Raw genomic sequence first — 13746 nt, 5'->3', positions numbered from 1 at the left:
AGGAGGCAGCACCAGTTACAAACCTGTTCTCCTCTTAGGGCCGTTCACCGACTGTGGGAGCAAGCTGGTCGGCCTTCCCCCATTCGTTTGTTCTCAGTTAGTTGTCGCACGCCCCACAGTACCTGCCCGTGTCCAACCCTCCAGGTTCCAAGATAGAGAGATGGCCCTGAACGGCCCCTGACCTTGAGGCTGTCTGTGGGAAGGCAGGGAAACAACCAGGAAGTTGCCAGAAAGGGCAGGGATGGCTGTGGCGGGGGGCTTGGAGGGCGCTGGGGGCCAGAGCTGAGGCTGGAGCAGTAGCTGACAGCAGTGAACGCTCGGGCGTGAGCGCTGCCAGGCCCTTGCTGTGCCGGGCACTTCAAGTTGCGTGATTAGATTTTGCTAATGTTGAAATCCCATGGGGTCAGCAGTAGCGCCTCCATTGGAGGGCTGAGGAGGACCGCAGATCGGGAGCAACTGTGCAGAGAACACAAGTAGGGAGGACTCGGGCGGGTGCGGCCTGGTTAGGAGGGTAGAGGCTCTGACTGAGGAGGTGGCAAAATAAGGAGGAAGTTGTATAGATTTGAGATCTGTTTTGAAGGTAAAACTGACAGAATTTGCTAATGGGAGAGAGTGAAAGGAGAAAAATGAGAGAAAGAATAACTTAAGGTTTTTGGCTTGAGCCATTTCAGGGTATCCTGGTGTCACTTCCCACGCTGGAAGGAGGGACAGGTGTGCGAGTGGGCCAGTCAGGAGCTCTGTCCAGGGTGGCTCTGAGCAACCCCACGGGCAGGTTTGGGTAGTGGGCTCTGGAACTCAGGGGAGAGGTCTGCGTGGAGACTCGGGGAGACTGGTGCGTCCTGCAGTCAGGAGACGTGCTCCTGTTCTGAAGGCCGTGGGAGTCCGCAGCACAGGGAGCACGCCTGTGACTAAGAAGGCCCTCTGGCAGCCCCGCGAGAGTAGGTGAGGGAAAGGGACCAAACTGGCCGTGGAAAGGCCTGTCACAATACCCTGGGCTCGAGGGGAGTGTCCTGCCCCACGGGGGACAGGCGGTCTCAGTCTCTCTCTTTCATGCTTATATGCACCGCGCAGGGTCCTAGCTATCATGAACCCTCTGAGTGGTGGGGTCCCACTTTCAGGACGCACATTCTGCCTCCTCCGTGCCTGGCTGGGCGGCCCTGGGCAAGTAGCTTAACCCCTCCCTGCCTCAGCTCACTGCTCTGTAAACTGGGTGTGAGGACGATACCGACTTTGTAGAGGTCTGGGGCTGAAGGACCTGAACTAAGAAAAGAGCATAGAGCGGGGCCTGGCACACTGAAAGCACTGTCCACGTTCTACCTACGGTTGTGATCACAAGAACCTCATTATTACCCCATTTTACAGATGAGAAAGCAGGCCCAGAGAGGTAAACTTCTTGGCCGAAGTCATTCAGCTAATGAATGGCCAAGTTGGACTTCAGGCTTGGTCTGTCTGACTCGAAAGCCCACACATTTAACCTTATTACTCATAGCTGGAGAGCTGCAGGGCGTTTCGACCAGCCTCTCTAGCTCGCCTGACACGGGAGCCCCGGACAGGCGCTGCCGTGCGAGCAGGCCTCCGCCCCGCTGCTGCAGGCCACAGCGTCACCGCGGACACTCCGTGCGCGTCTCCTGGCGAAGCCGGTGGCCCCGCACAGGAGGCAGGCAGATAAGGCTAGAGGTCAGTGCTCCCCAACTTTCTGCATCTGCCAACTGAAAAAGTTATGATGGTCTCTTGTAAGAAAACAAATTCGAAGTTAGAAACAACTTGTTTTTAATTTGTCTTCCTTTTACTTTGATGAGAGCTGTGACATGCGAGCACTACGAAGAGTTAGACGTCACAGAAGTAAGGGGCTGCTTCCCTGAGGGGGGAACCACGGGGGTTGATCGTTATTTATCGGCAGTATCAGAAGCACTATTCAGTGCATAGGTATTTTAATAGCCACAGTAGCACCTTGCATTTGGAAATTGCAGCACCTGTACGAGTAAGACTTTTGTTATGAGATGCTGTATGAAAAAAATGCTCACTGGAAATGGGGTTTTGCAGACACCTTGAAATAACTCAGAAGCCCCAAGAGTGACTAGTCTAGACTGTCTGGAACCCAAGCAGAAATGCATTTTAAATTGTGAATGAGCTCCCTTCTGTTCTCTTCGAGGAAGGTGAAGCAGGGCTGAGGGAGCGCCATCTCAGGCCCCGGACCGCAGCTCAGGAGCTGAGCGGCCAAGTAGCACGCACTCTCGGCAGGGCCCAGGCTTCCGGGGTCCTAGCTCCCCGAGGGCATGCTCAGAGCCTGCCCCGCCTGGTGGAGCAGCCCAGAGCTGCTTCCTGGGAGGCAGATGGGATCATCAGTCCTCCCTTTCCTGGGAGCTGAGATCAGCCTCCCTGGTGTGTGCCTGCTTCTCTTGACCTTCACCTCCAGCCAGTCAAGGGAAGCAAGACCCAGGGAGAGTGTCTCCAGCTGAGAAATGAGTTCTTTGTGCGTGATCTCACAACCTTGGATGATCTACACCATCTCTCCACCTCAGTGTCCTCACCTGTGCATTGAAGGGTCAGGTTACATGAGCCACGAGGTCCTTTCAGTTAATAGTTGTGGTTGACACCAGCCCCACCAGCAGTCTGAAGGTGCCCATGTCTGGAAGTGTGCTGCCACTGGCATTTGCCGGGGGTAAATCAGAGATTCTTCGTCCACAAAATACTGCCAGTTCACACACCGGCTCCTTGAAATCCTTCCTCGTTATTTGGCCCTGACACAGTGCCACCTGAGGAAGGTGCCACCGTGGGCTGGCCCTTGCCTTCTGCCCTCAGAGACACTGAGCCAGCCAGACGCACCTCAGGACCACTGGGAACTAAGGAGCCTGGCTGGCCAGAGGCCATCTGGCCTGGCATCTTTGGGCCACTAGGTTTGCAGTGCCCCCCACAGAGCAGAAACCAGCACTAGGCTTCCCCAGTGTCCTCTCTCCCTAATGGAGACTTTGCCTTCCTGACAAGAAAATGCACCACACGGGGCTGCCATTCTGCTGGCCCAGCCGCCAGGGGACAGTTGGAAGTGATGCCACCATGGACCCTCCCTGAGCCTGGCCCTTTAGGAGGCAGGGCCATGAGGTCGGTGAGGCCAGTCTGGACTCAGACTTACTGCTCAGATTCAAGTTGCCAGCCCCACCATTTCCTAGCTAGGTAACCTTGGACTGGTTACTTAACAACGTCCGTGTGCTTCAATTTCCACACCTCCAGAATGGGAACTACACTGTCATTGGCCTCTGAGGAAGGTCAGTGAGGCCCTGTAGGTGCAGGGCTCAGAGCAGTGCCCAGCACAGGTTATCTGCCCCAGAAACGTGAGCTGTCGTTTCCGGTACCTCTATCATCATCACTGTTTTCGGAACCCTGCATCTCCCCCGACCCTTTGCCCCCTCACCCCCAGCCCCAGGTCAGACACACCACTGGGCCTGATGCAGGGATTGAAGAGAGGGGAGCTGGGCTTGGCCCCGCCTTCCTCCCCACCAGCAGCTCGGGACAGGCCAGTGCTAGATCAGTGCGGCCCTGAGTCCTGGGAAAGGGAAAACAGGGCCTTCCTCCCAGGAGGGTCATTTTAACGTAACAGTGTGGCAGTGGCCCCTCAGGGGGTTGTTTAACCCAGAATGTGGCAGTGACTGCCCAGCACAGGGTGCTCCTTCACGGCTGGGGTGCCCTGTCGCTCCTGCGGGGCAAAGGGCCTCGCCGAGGCCTGACCTCAGGTCAGGCTCAGGGAGCCGGGAGAGAGCAGGCAGCGGTGGGTCTCTGTTCGCTGCCCAGTGCCTCCGAGCTCCAGCTTTGGCAAGGCCTCGGCTGTAGGAGGCTGCTCGAGCCCCTTCAGCCCCAGGATCCCTCTGGCCCAGGGAGAGGCCAACGGGATGGGGAAAGTGGGATTGGCGATAAGACAGTAAGTAGATCCTGGCAAGGAGAGGGAATGACTGGGAAACTGTCAGAGGGCCCTCGCACGTGACTCCCCGGCACGGGCCGCGTGGCCGGTCTGCACTGAGCCGTGCTGTCAGCGTGAAGTGCATGCTGGGTTTTAAAGACTAGGGCACCAGGGGAAAATATCTTACTAGTGATCTTTACATTGATTTTATACCAGTTATATGTTAAAATGACCATATTTGGGGTATGTTAGGTTAATTAAAGTGGATCATTAAAAATAATTTCCCCTGTTTCTTTTTACCTTTTAATATAAAACCAGAACACGTAGAATTCCATATGTGGCCCACATTCTATTTCCCTCGGACAGTGAGCGTGAGGGAGGCCCAGGGGGGCGGTGGTGGCAGCCCGTGTGGGCTGCCCGACTCGTCTGTCCTTGCGGCACTTCCCTGTCTCGGCCTCCGGAGGGCCTACGTGGTGGATATCCTCGGCCAACCCCGGGACTTCCAGCCACGAGGCTCCCATGGAAATCGCAGCGGTGGCCCTGGCCAGAGGCTCAGCCCTTTCCACCCCTGGAGGATAGAAGTACCCGCTGTAGCCCCCGAAACGAGCACCGTGGGGAACCATCAGACCATATTAAGTAGCAGTTCCGTTTAGCACTTACAGAGCTCAGAATTATGCCCTTTAGGAATTCACATCAAATGAGCCTCAAAGAGGCTGCAGGCAAATTAGGAAAACACAGGCATGGAGTTCCTGATGCAAATGAATAATTGAGCAGCCTGGAAATACCACGAAAGACCATTTTGTACTGGCAGCAACTGAAGCGCCTGGCCCAGTCCTCAAAGAATTGCAGCCCCATCTGCACCAGCCATGGCCCCTTTGCACGAATACCGTGCGATGCACTGCCAGGAGAGCAGCCTCTCCCTGACATCCTCAGGTCTTCCGCCCATGCCGTCCCCATCCCCGACAACTGCCGTCTCTGCCTGGGCCCCGTGCTTTGGGCAGAGGACGGAGATCGGTGTCCCAGCAGCACCCTGCCCTTGGGGCTGCCCGGCAGGAAACTCTGCCTGGAGACCAGCAAGGCTTTGGTGGGTACATCCGGGAGCCTGTGTCCCCCTGGACCAAAGCCCATTCTGAACAGCTCCACTTCTCAGAGGCAGAGGCCAACTTCCCCGGCTAACAAGAACTTTAGAACTTCCAAGGCCCTTCTCAAGGCTCCTCAGCCAGGCTGAACTCTGGGCTGAGCACCCTGGAGTACGGCAGAGAAAAAGCCATGACCCCGGTTTTCACTTGAGAAATGTTCATCAGGGGCCTTAGGAAGGCCCTGTGGATGGCAGGCGTGTTAGCAGGGCCTTCCCATGGACTTTGTGGATGTGGTGGTTTCATTTTATCACAAAGGGTCTGGACTGAATGGCCCTGCATCCCTGAGGTTTGCTGGGGCCCAGCTCAGTGACACTGGAGAGTTTTCTACTGTCAGAGCCAGGTAGTGCTGGTAAAGAAAAGGGAAGTGGGTAGGCACCCAGCAGCCTGGCCCCCACCCCGCCACGTTATCACAGAGGGAGAGAAGCAAGCCCTCTGGGAGGTCCTAGTGCAGGGCCAGGGTGGTGCTGGGTCCAGTGGGGAGGGCTCCAGTGGCTTCAACTCCTGGTCTTGCCCACAGCACGGAAAGGGCCCCAGTTGCCCTCCACCTCGATGGGATCGTGCAGGTCCTGAACTGCCACCTCAGTGACATGGCCATCGGGATGATGACCAGGATTGCCGTGCTGAAGTGGCTTTACCACCTCTACATCAAGACCCCCCGGAAGGTGAGCCCCCAGGTCCACGGGCCCAGTAGGTCCCTCCAAGCTAGGGGCCTTTTCCATTCCCACCTTGCATTTCAAGTGCCTGCCTGTGCTTGAGATTTGGATCATTGATTGAAGTTCTGGGGAAACCATGATGTGCAGAGGGGTGACAGTGTTTGAGGAGCCCTTGGTGTCTGGGGGAGCAGGGGAAGGTGGTCCATGCTGGGGGGCGCCGTCCGAGCTGAGTGCAGGCCTGGACCGAGGGAGAGCTCACGGGCGCCCTCCTCTCCGCTCTGCAGATGTTCCGGCACACGGACAGCCTCTTCCCCATCCTCCTGCAGACGCTATCGGACGAGTCCGATGAGGTAGGTCCACGACACCGCTTCCCGTGACAGTGGCTTCTTGGCCTCCCCTTTTGAATGACTGATGGGATCTCATAATGGAGAGGTGCTTGTTTGTTGTTCTCTTAAATCAGCACCCCAAAATTGCCCTGTTGCTTATACCTGGTGAAGTGCACCCTTTAGAGCAGGGGTCCCCAACCTCCACGCTGCAGACCGGTACTGTCCGGGCTGTTAGGAACCAGGTTGCACAGCAGGGGGTGAGCTTGAATGTAATGCACTTGAATCATCCTGACGCCATCCATCCCTCCCACCCGACCCAGTCCGTGGAAAAATTGTCTTCCATGAAACCGGTCCCTGGTTCCAAAAAAGTGGGGGACAGCTGCTTTAGGGGAAAAGCTGTGTTTGCTGCTCTTGGCTTTGGGAATGAGGACGCCTCTGTTGGCCCTTCTCAAGAGCACACTGGGGCAGAGCACCCGCCAGGCAACTCCTGGTCCCTGGAAGGCAGTGGAGACCGACAGTGGAGAGCCTCACTGTGGCTCAGGTGTGGGTACAAGATCTGCCTCTGCTTCACTGCCTGAATTCGAGCAAGCCCCTCCTTGACTCTGCGCCTCCTTTCTTCCGTGTTGAGTGGGGTAGTAACAGCACACGGGTTGTGAGAATGAAATGCTCCACGCAAGATGCTTCAGTGCCATGCTGGGTGCACACTGAGCGCTCTGTGAGTGCTGGCTGTGTTGTTCATTTCAGCCAAACACCATTTGACCTCGAGTCTGACATTGGACCCCTCAGCTTTGCTTTGTTGGGGTCACCAGAAGCTGGTGATGCAAAGGGGAGGAGCTGGCCCAGATCCCAGCAGCAGAGTAACCCTGAGCGGGAAACTGGCCAGGAAAGTTGGGGAGAGCTGGCCTGAGTCCTTCTACCATCTGGGGGCTCCTCCAGCCACACACCACCTTTCCCCGCACCATTCCATGCAGCTCCCCATTCCATGGAGGTGGGGTAGGCGAGTTCTTTTTCAGGGGCAGGGTTTGCAGCTGGGCGTTGCCACTTGCCAAGGTGGCATCCCCTCTCTCTACCCATGCCAGCCCCTGCTGCACATCAGGTGCTGGCTGCTGCACCTGGACCCCGCTCCTCCCCTCTTCCAGGTTCTGGGCGGCGTGGGCTCCAGGCAGAGCTGTAGTCCTCAGTGGGCAGTGGGAATAGGGGGTGGACAAGGCCTGGAGGCTGGGGAAAGGAGAGGGGCATGGCCCACAACTTCCTGTGGAGTGAGGCACCACGGTCCGGGTTGGCCTGGATCAGGCTTGCGTGGGGCCCGGGGAAGCTGCCCTGCAGCCTAAACCTGCGGTGAAAAGATGCGGATAAGCAGATGTCTGCCTCTGGTCCTCTAAGGTACTCGGCATTTCCAGAAAAATCCAAAACAGATGGTCTGGGAATCTGCCCTCGGCCCCTCCTGCCTGCCCACCACGTACACACACATACAAGCACACACATGCACGCACGCACACGTGTGCGCACACCCCTCTCCCTCTCCCCCACCACCCACTCCAGCGAGAGGCCCAGGTGGACTCGGCCCAGTTCTGCCGGAGCTCAGAGTGGCTCACTGCACAGTCACAGCCCTCATTTCAGTACAAAAAGGAGGAGAACTTTGCTGATTGGTTCCTTCCCTAGGACTTCACTGGAAGCAGCTGAGTTTTCAATCCTTTAAATTGAGTTGTTTAATCCCATCCAACTCTCTTTGCTCTCGATTGGTTTTGTGTGCGTGTGCATTTAAAGGGAGGAGATGCAGTCCATTAAACAGCTCCGTTCAGGTCGAGGCTGTGCAGACTCCATTTGCTGGAGCTCCAAATGCTGTCTGGGCTTTGGGGCACATCTTGTGGGTCTCTGGTGCGGGTAGGACTGCAGCTGCTCCTGGGGACAGTCGCGGGGGTGGGGGAGTGCTGCTGTAACCGAGGTAAAGTCCCTGCTTTCCCATCTCCAGGGAAAGGGCTTGGGGACCTCGATAATCAGTGGGGAGTCCTGCCTCTGCCACATCCCGCTGCTTCACCAGAATCACATTCCTGAGTGTCCCCTGCCCAATCTCTTTGGCGACTTTGAGGGCTTACTGTGTACTTGGCAGTGGACAGACAGCCACACACAAGACAAAGTCCCTCTTCTCTTGCAGCTTCCTTTCTAGGATATCTAGAAAAAGCTCTCTGCTGAGTTTTCCCATTATTTCCAAACACAGCCCCGATATAAAATCAGAGCTCCCTGGGGTGCAAGACCCTGAAGGCTGTTCAATCAAATCAGACCACAGCCAAATGGGGGGTGGAGGGAGGCCCCTTCCTACTAAAGGCTTCAAGGAGTCTAATGGATATAACAACCCCTGCGAAGGTCCTTCCATCCGGCCTGGGGACCTCGAGGCCCTGCTTACCCCACGTCTTGGATGGTTCTTTGCGACAGCTTACCCATGTGAAGTCGCTACTGGGCCGGGGACTGAGCCTCGCCCTCACTCTCAGTGCTCAGAGAGGCCTCAGCCGTTCTGTGGGGAGTGCTTTTTCCCAGGCCTGGGGAGGTGCAGTAACTTGCGCACAGCTCGGAAGTGGTGGAGCAAACTCCACCCCAGACCTGTTTGAGCCTGAAGCCCATCCCTCCCATCACACGGCTCCCGTGCTGGTGTTTCCCGTGTGCCCCTGCTACCCCTGTCGGAACCAGCTGGGGAGATCCTGTCTAATTAAATCACTGTGCCCGTTTCTGGCCGCCTTCTCTTGTTCCACAGGCTCTTGAGAAGAGTTCTGTTTGGTGTGGAGAGGGGTGTGTTTCTGAAAAAGCTCTCCCTTCAGCCTCCAGACCTTTTGTTCACCTTTCTTGTTGATTTCTAGAAACTCTTTATATTGGGGACAGAGTCATCATCTTGTTGCAAATGGTTTTCTCTCCCAGTGTGTTTGTGATAAACCCACGTTTGTCACCCTTGGTGAGAGCCACCGGCCTCAGGGGGCAGAGTGTGCACAGGTGTTAATGATGCAAGAGCTGGGCGCAGGGAGGGGCAGGGCTTCAGAGACCAGGCTCCGCCCCTCCAGCATGTCCCACAGTCCCATTGACACGTGGCCTCGTAGGGATGTGTTGTCTGTCATTGTTCCTCAGTTCTATCCAGGTGACAGATTGGCAGTCGACACCCTTCTGGCATCCTTGGCTGTCTGTCTCTGCCTTTCCGTTGTTCAGGATAAGTGGCAGTTTGCTTGGTACCACCCGCTCCTTGCAGACTATGAAAATCCCTTTCGTCAGAAAGAATTTGCAGGTGTCAAATTGATATTCTTGGCACCAGAATAGAAATCCTTCCATTAGCTAAAGATCCAATTACTTGTTTTTAAGTGACAACGCTCCCTGATTCAACAGCGTGGAACGCAGGGCACATTCTCAGAGCATCCTGCCGGACCCTGGGTGGGAGCTGGGACTGCCCCTTGCCCTGCCGGGAGGATGCGGACCCGGGAGGGGCCTTGGGTCAGTCCTCACCCTTCCCCCACTCCCAAGTGGCTTTATTTTTGAGAGCAGTTTTCTCCTTCCCAAGCAAAACTTCCTTCCATCCCACACTGAACCTCCTCAGGGTGTAATGGTGGGCACAGGTCATTGTATACCTGCCTGAATACACGGGGCGCACACCAGGAGTGACTCCGAATGTGAACGACGGCGGCGTCACTGTAGGTTCATCGGTTGTCACCACCATGAATGGGGACGCGGATGGTGGCAGAGGCTGTGCAGGGGCAGGGGCGTGTGGAGACTCTGCATGGCCCGTTCACTGTGGCCGTGCACCCAAAACTGCTCTCAAAAATAAAGCCTGTTTAAAACAAACAAACAGAAATGTGGAACTAAAAAAAAAAAAAAAAAAAAGAACTCAGTCTTAGAAGAGACCTGGACCTGGAAGGAGCCTGGGAGCCCGCCCTGACTGAACGTAGCATCAGAGGGTTGGCCCCACCCTGAGCCCGAGCCACCCCTTGGCTCCAGGGACCTTGGGCAGGGAGCACCGCCTCCCTGGTTTGAGAAATGGCTAGTAGAGTCTTAGGGTACTTGTGTAGGTCTTACTCATTGTGAACTTCACTTTTGGTGTTTTGTGTTTTTGTTGTGGTGTGGAACAGCGCCCCTTTCTGGTAACATTTCCTCTCCAGTGGCCGTGCACCCTGGGGGTGCAGAGCGGGGGCTTCGGGGTCAGGAAGTCCCTGAGTCCAGTCTCTAGCTCTGTTGCTAATTAGTTGGTTGGCCTTGAACAAGTGGCCCAGCCTCTCTCCGAGCCTACCAACTTCCTTATTCAAAAACCAAAAGTAACGGTGGAACCACCCTCCCAGATTTGTGGTGAGGATCATAGGAGACCGTGGGTGCACCATGCTCCGCACGGGGCCCAGCACGCGCAAACAGGCAGTGAGTGTGGCCCCTCTGAGGCCTCATCTTGCTGTGAGAGGGCCTGGCAGCAGAGACACTGAAATCAGGAGATGGGCCCCGTGGTGCCCCAGGCCTCCCTGCCTCAGCTTCAGCAGCAAAAGCCAGAGCAGAAGCTAGTCTGTCCTGTGTCCCCACCTGCCTTCAGGACCACACAGGGCCTATGCAGATGGGCAGGGCGGGCAGAGTGTTTGGGGGCTCATCACCCACCTCCGAGTCTTAGACAAGACAAAGGAAATGACAGTGGGCAGCAGGACCGGCGCTCTTCTCTGTACTTCCTCCCCTTCGCAGCCCACGCCCCTGGCCCCCAGCACCCCTGAGGTGGAGCTGCCCGTTGTCAGCAGAGGGTGTTGGTTGCATCGCAGGTGGGAGGGCTCCCAGATGGCTGCCCGGGGGCCAGGGGAAGGAGGGAAATGGCATCCCTGGCAAGGACCTGCATCAGGGCCTCTCACTGCCACGGACTGTTGCTCAGGAGCAAAACCTTCAGCTTCCATCGAGATCCAGAAGAGCTCCAGGAACAGCCTCCCCAGATTGTGCTCAGCGTCTCAGACCTGGGGTGTCCCTAACACTTAGAGCAGGTGTTCCCCACCTAGAAGAAGCCCCCCTTTCTCTCCCCTAGTTTGAGAGTAACTACAAAGGGAAATTGCCAATGGGAATTTGTAGCTAACGTGACTGGGGCAGAAGCAGGGAAAAGGGAATGAGGACCACCTTTCTGGAAAAGCTGGGAGGGTAGGACGTGAGGGCGTTGTTCACGGCAGTGCCTGTGTCTCTGGCTCAGGAGCCGGGGAACGGAACGGAGAGCACAGCCGAGGTCGCACCCAGTGTGTCGTGCAGCCATGGCTCGGGAGGCCGGGTCACGGGGTGGGTCTGACCAGTGATTTGGAGGCGCCCACAAAAGTCCTGAAAGTACACCGCAGGCAGGCAGAGTGACATACCCTGTCCTCAGGCCCGCGGTGCATCTGAGAAGGGCCCACACCTGTAGGGCAGGAGCCCACGGGCTGCTCCAGCCTGTGCTGAGCCCCGAGGGAGGAGGGGCTGTGAGCTCTTTCTCCTCTTGGGTGTAAAACTGCCCGTCAACCCACTCTGTCTGCAGGCACTCAACCCCACCTCACCCCCACCCAGCAGGGGGCTCTCCCAGGGCTGTATCTGAGGGACAGTTGGCTTTGGGGGAGGGGGCTAGGACTTCATTTGTTTTCCTGGCCCAGGTCCCAGGAGAAAGGGTGCAGAACTGAAGAGGTTTTCAAACCTCTAGAAGGAGACAAGCTGATTGCCCAAAAGAGAGACAGGTTGAGACTCGTGCGAGAGAGGAGCAGGATGGCCCTGGGGTTGTTGCTCCTGACCGGCCACCCGAGCCCCACCCCCAGAGCAGACTGGGGTGAGCTGCCGTTGGCTTCCTGTCTCAGGAAGCAGAGCCCCGCTGTCCCTTGTGTCCCCTGACTCTCCCCAGGGACACTTGTCACTTTGGTCTGGTGGGTGGGTCAGCTGGGCCCAGAGACTCATCTCTCTGCTTCTAGGGGATTTCATTAGTGACAACAGGGACATCAGCATGGCTCCCGCCTGGGGGAGGCTCTGAGTCCCCATGGGTTCATCTTCTGATGCATGGTCCAAGGTCAGCAGGGCCCCGGGAGGGAGGGCGCGCTGCTGGAAGTCAGCCACCCCTCCGTGTCTGCCCCAGAAATGAGGGCGCCCACTTCATCAGTGATTCCTCCATTTGAGGGAAGCTACGAGAGCCGATAACAGGCCATCCGACAGCCCCCCCAACACCCCCACTGCTGGCTTCACTCGGAAACCATGGCAGGCACTGTGTCGGACCCCACGTGTCTGTGGGAGGAGACCGGGAGGAGAGGGCGAAAACTGAAGTGTGTGCGGTGTCTGCGGCTGCGCTGTGCCGAGTGCTTTGCATCTATTGTCTTAGCGAGTCTGCCAGCACTCCTGCGGTGATTTTAATTGTCCCCAGTTTGACATAAAAGGAGATTTAGGCATGAGGAGAACTTGCCCAAGGTCACACCAGCAGGAGTCAGAATTGAGCATCGTGTCTTTCTGATTCCAGAACATCTAGAGCCCCGCACAAGGTCTGACCTCACTGCAGAGCAGGGGCCCAGGGGGTTGGGGCACAGCTTTGTCCAGGCTGGCCCCTGCCATGGTGTTGACAGCGTTTCGTCCTTGGCTGGGCCACGGTGCTCGATGCACCTTCTCTCTGGGCAGTTGGCCCTGACCTGCCCTGGAGGTCGCCCTGGGCGGCGCGCTGACCCGGGCTCCGGCTCCCATCCGGCCCCTCCAGGAGGACAGGCCTCCGGTCCACGCACCCTGCTCTGTGGGGCTGGCAAGTCCACGGCGTCTCCTCACCTCAGTCGTCTTCCCTAAAATTCGTCAGACTGCATTGCGTTGGCCCCATCCAGCCCCAGCCTTGTGTGGTGCCGACTCCTCCCCCAGAAGACTGCTGCCGCCTGCTCAGAAGTGGACGGCCTTCCAGAAGAATGGGGCCTGTTTCTGCTTCTCATATCCTTGCCTCAGTTTTTATTTCATTCCAATTTTCATTCCATCCACTCTCCAAGACAAACCGAAACAACCCCTCCATTCCGAAGACTTCTTCGCCGTCAGCTGGCGTGGTCGGGCCAGCTGCCAGCCCAGAGAGCCGAGGAGTGAATGTCGGGGCCCAGAGCTGGTGCTCCCTGTGACAGCTTACCCCAAGTGGGGAGATGAGCTGGGCCCCGCAGGAGCATCCCAGAAGAGAGAGGCGTGGACCCTTCCCCTGCGGCCGCCCTCTGGGGGTCCTGCCAAGGACACGGAACCCTTGTCCACTCGGCTCTCGCTGTGGCTGGCCTGCAGCAAGGGAGCGAGGAGGGACCCCAGTCACAGTCCCCAGAGACACCCGGGCCCCCAGAGCCCAGCAGAGGCGCTGGCAGTCGCCGCTACGGGTCCTGAGAGGACTGCAGTCTTCTGGAAAGAGCCCTGGCCGGGGAGGAGAGGGGAGCAGCAGGGGCTCAGTCCCAGAGTCACACCTGGCGAGAGGGCCTCTGCCCTTGTCCTTCATCTGTGGGTCCGCACTGTTTTCCCTCCTCAGACACCCTCGAGCGAAGGGAGGGCCCACAGTAACCACGGTGGCCGGGCGGCACTTCTCTCTGGGAAAGGCAGGTTTGTGTGCCGGTGTGTTTCCGGTGTTTATCACTGTCTGGACTCCTTCCAGGGATGAGCAAGTAAGGACCCGGGGCCAGCTCAGTAACTGGCGTCGGTGGATTGAGCTCGGGGTGGGGGTGCCTGCTGCCTGGCCCACCCAGGCTCCTGATGAAGACGGAGGTGGGACCAAGCAGAGTGAGCAAAGGGAGGCTCACTTC

At 57.4% G+C, this 13746-nt stretch overlaps 1 protein-coding gene across 2 annotated transcripts in view; it reads left to right on the top strand.

The window, feature by feature from the left end:
- Positions 1-13746, top strand: part of VAC14 (VAC14 component of PIKFYVE complex) — a 94147-nt gene that overhangs the window by 26477 nt on the left and 53924 nt on the right. For both annotated transcript variants that reach the window (XM_045819053.1, XM_045819054.1), the window contains exons 11-12: positions 5549-5693; positions 5969-6034. In XM_045819053.1, the coding sequence (XP_045675009.1) occupies positions 5549-5693; positions 5969-6034 (211 nt within the window). The remainder of the gene's footprint in view (positions 1-5548; positions 5694-5968; positions 6035-13746) is intronic.

This window comes from Phyllostomus hastatus, unplaced genomic scaffold (genome assembly GCF_019186645.2).
Source record: "Phyllostomus hastatus isolate PE091 unplaced genomic scaffold, TTU_PhHast_1.1 phas_scaffold_345, whole genome shotgun sequence".
NCBI classification, from domain to species: domain Eukaryota; kingdom Metazoa; phylum Chordata; class Mammalia; order Chiroptera; family Phyllostomidae; genus Phyllostomus; species Phyllostomus hastatus.
The sequence above is the reverse complement of the archived record's forward strand: the minus strand, read 5'-3'. Positions and strand labels throughout refer to the sequence as shown.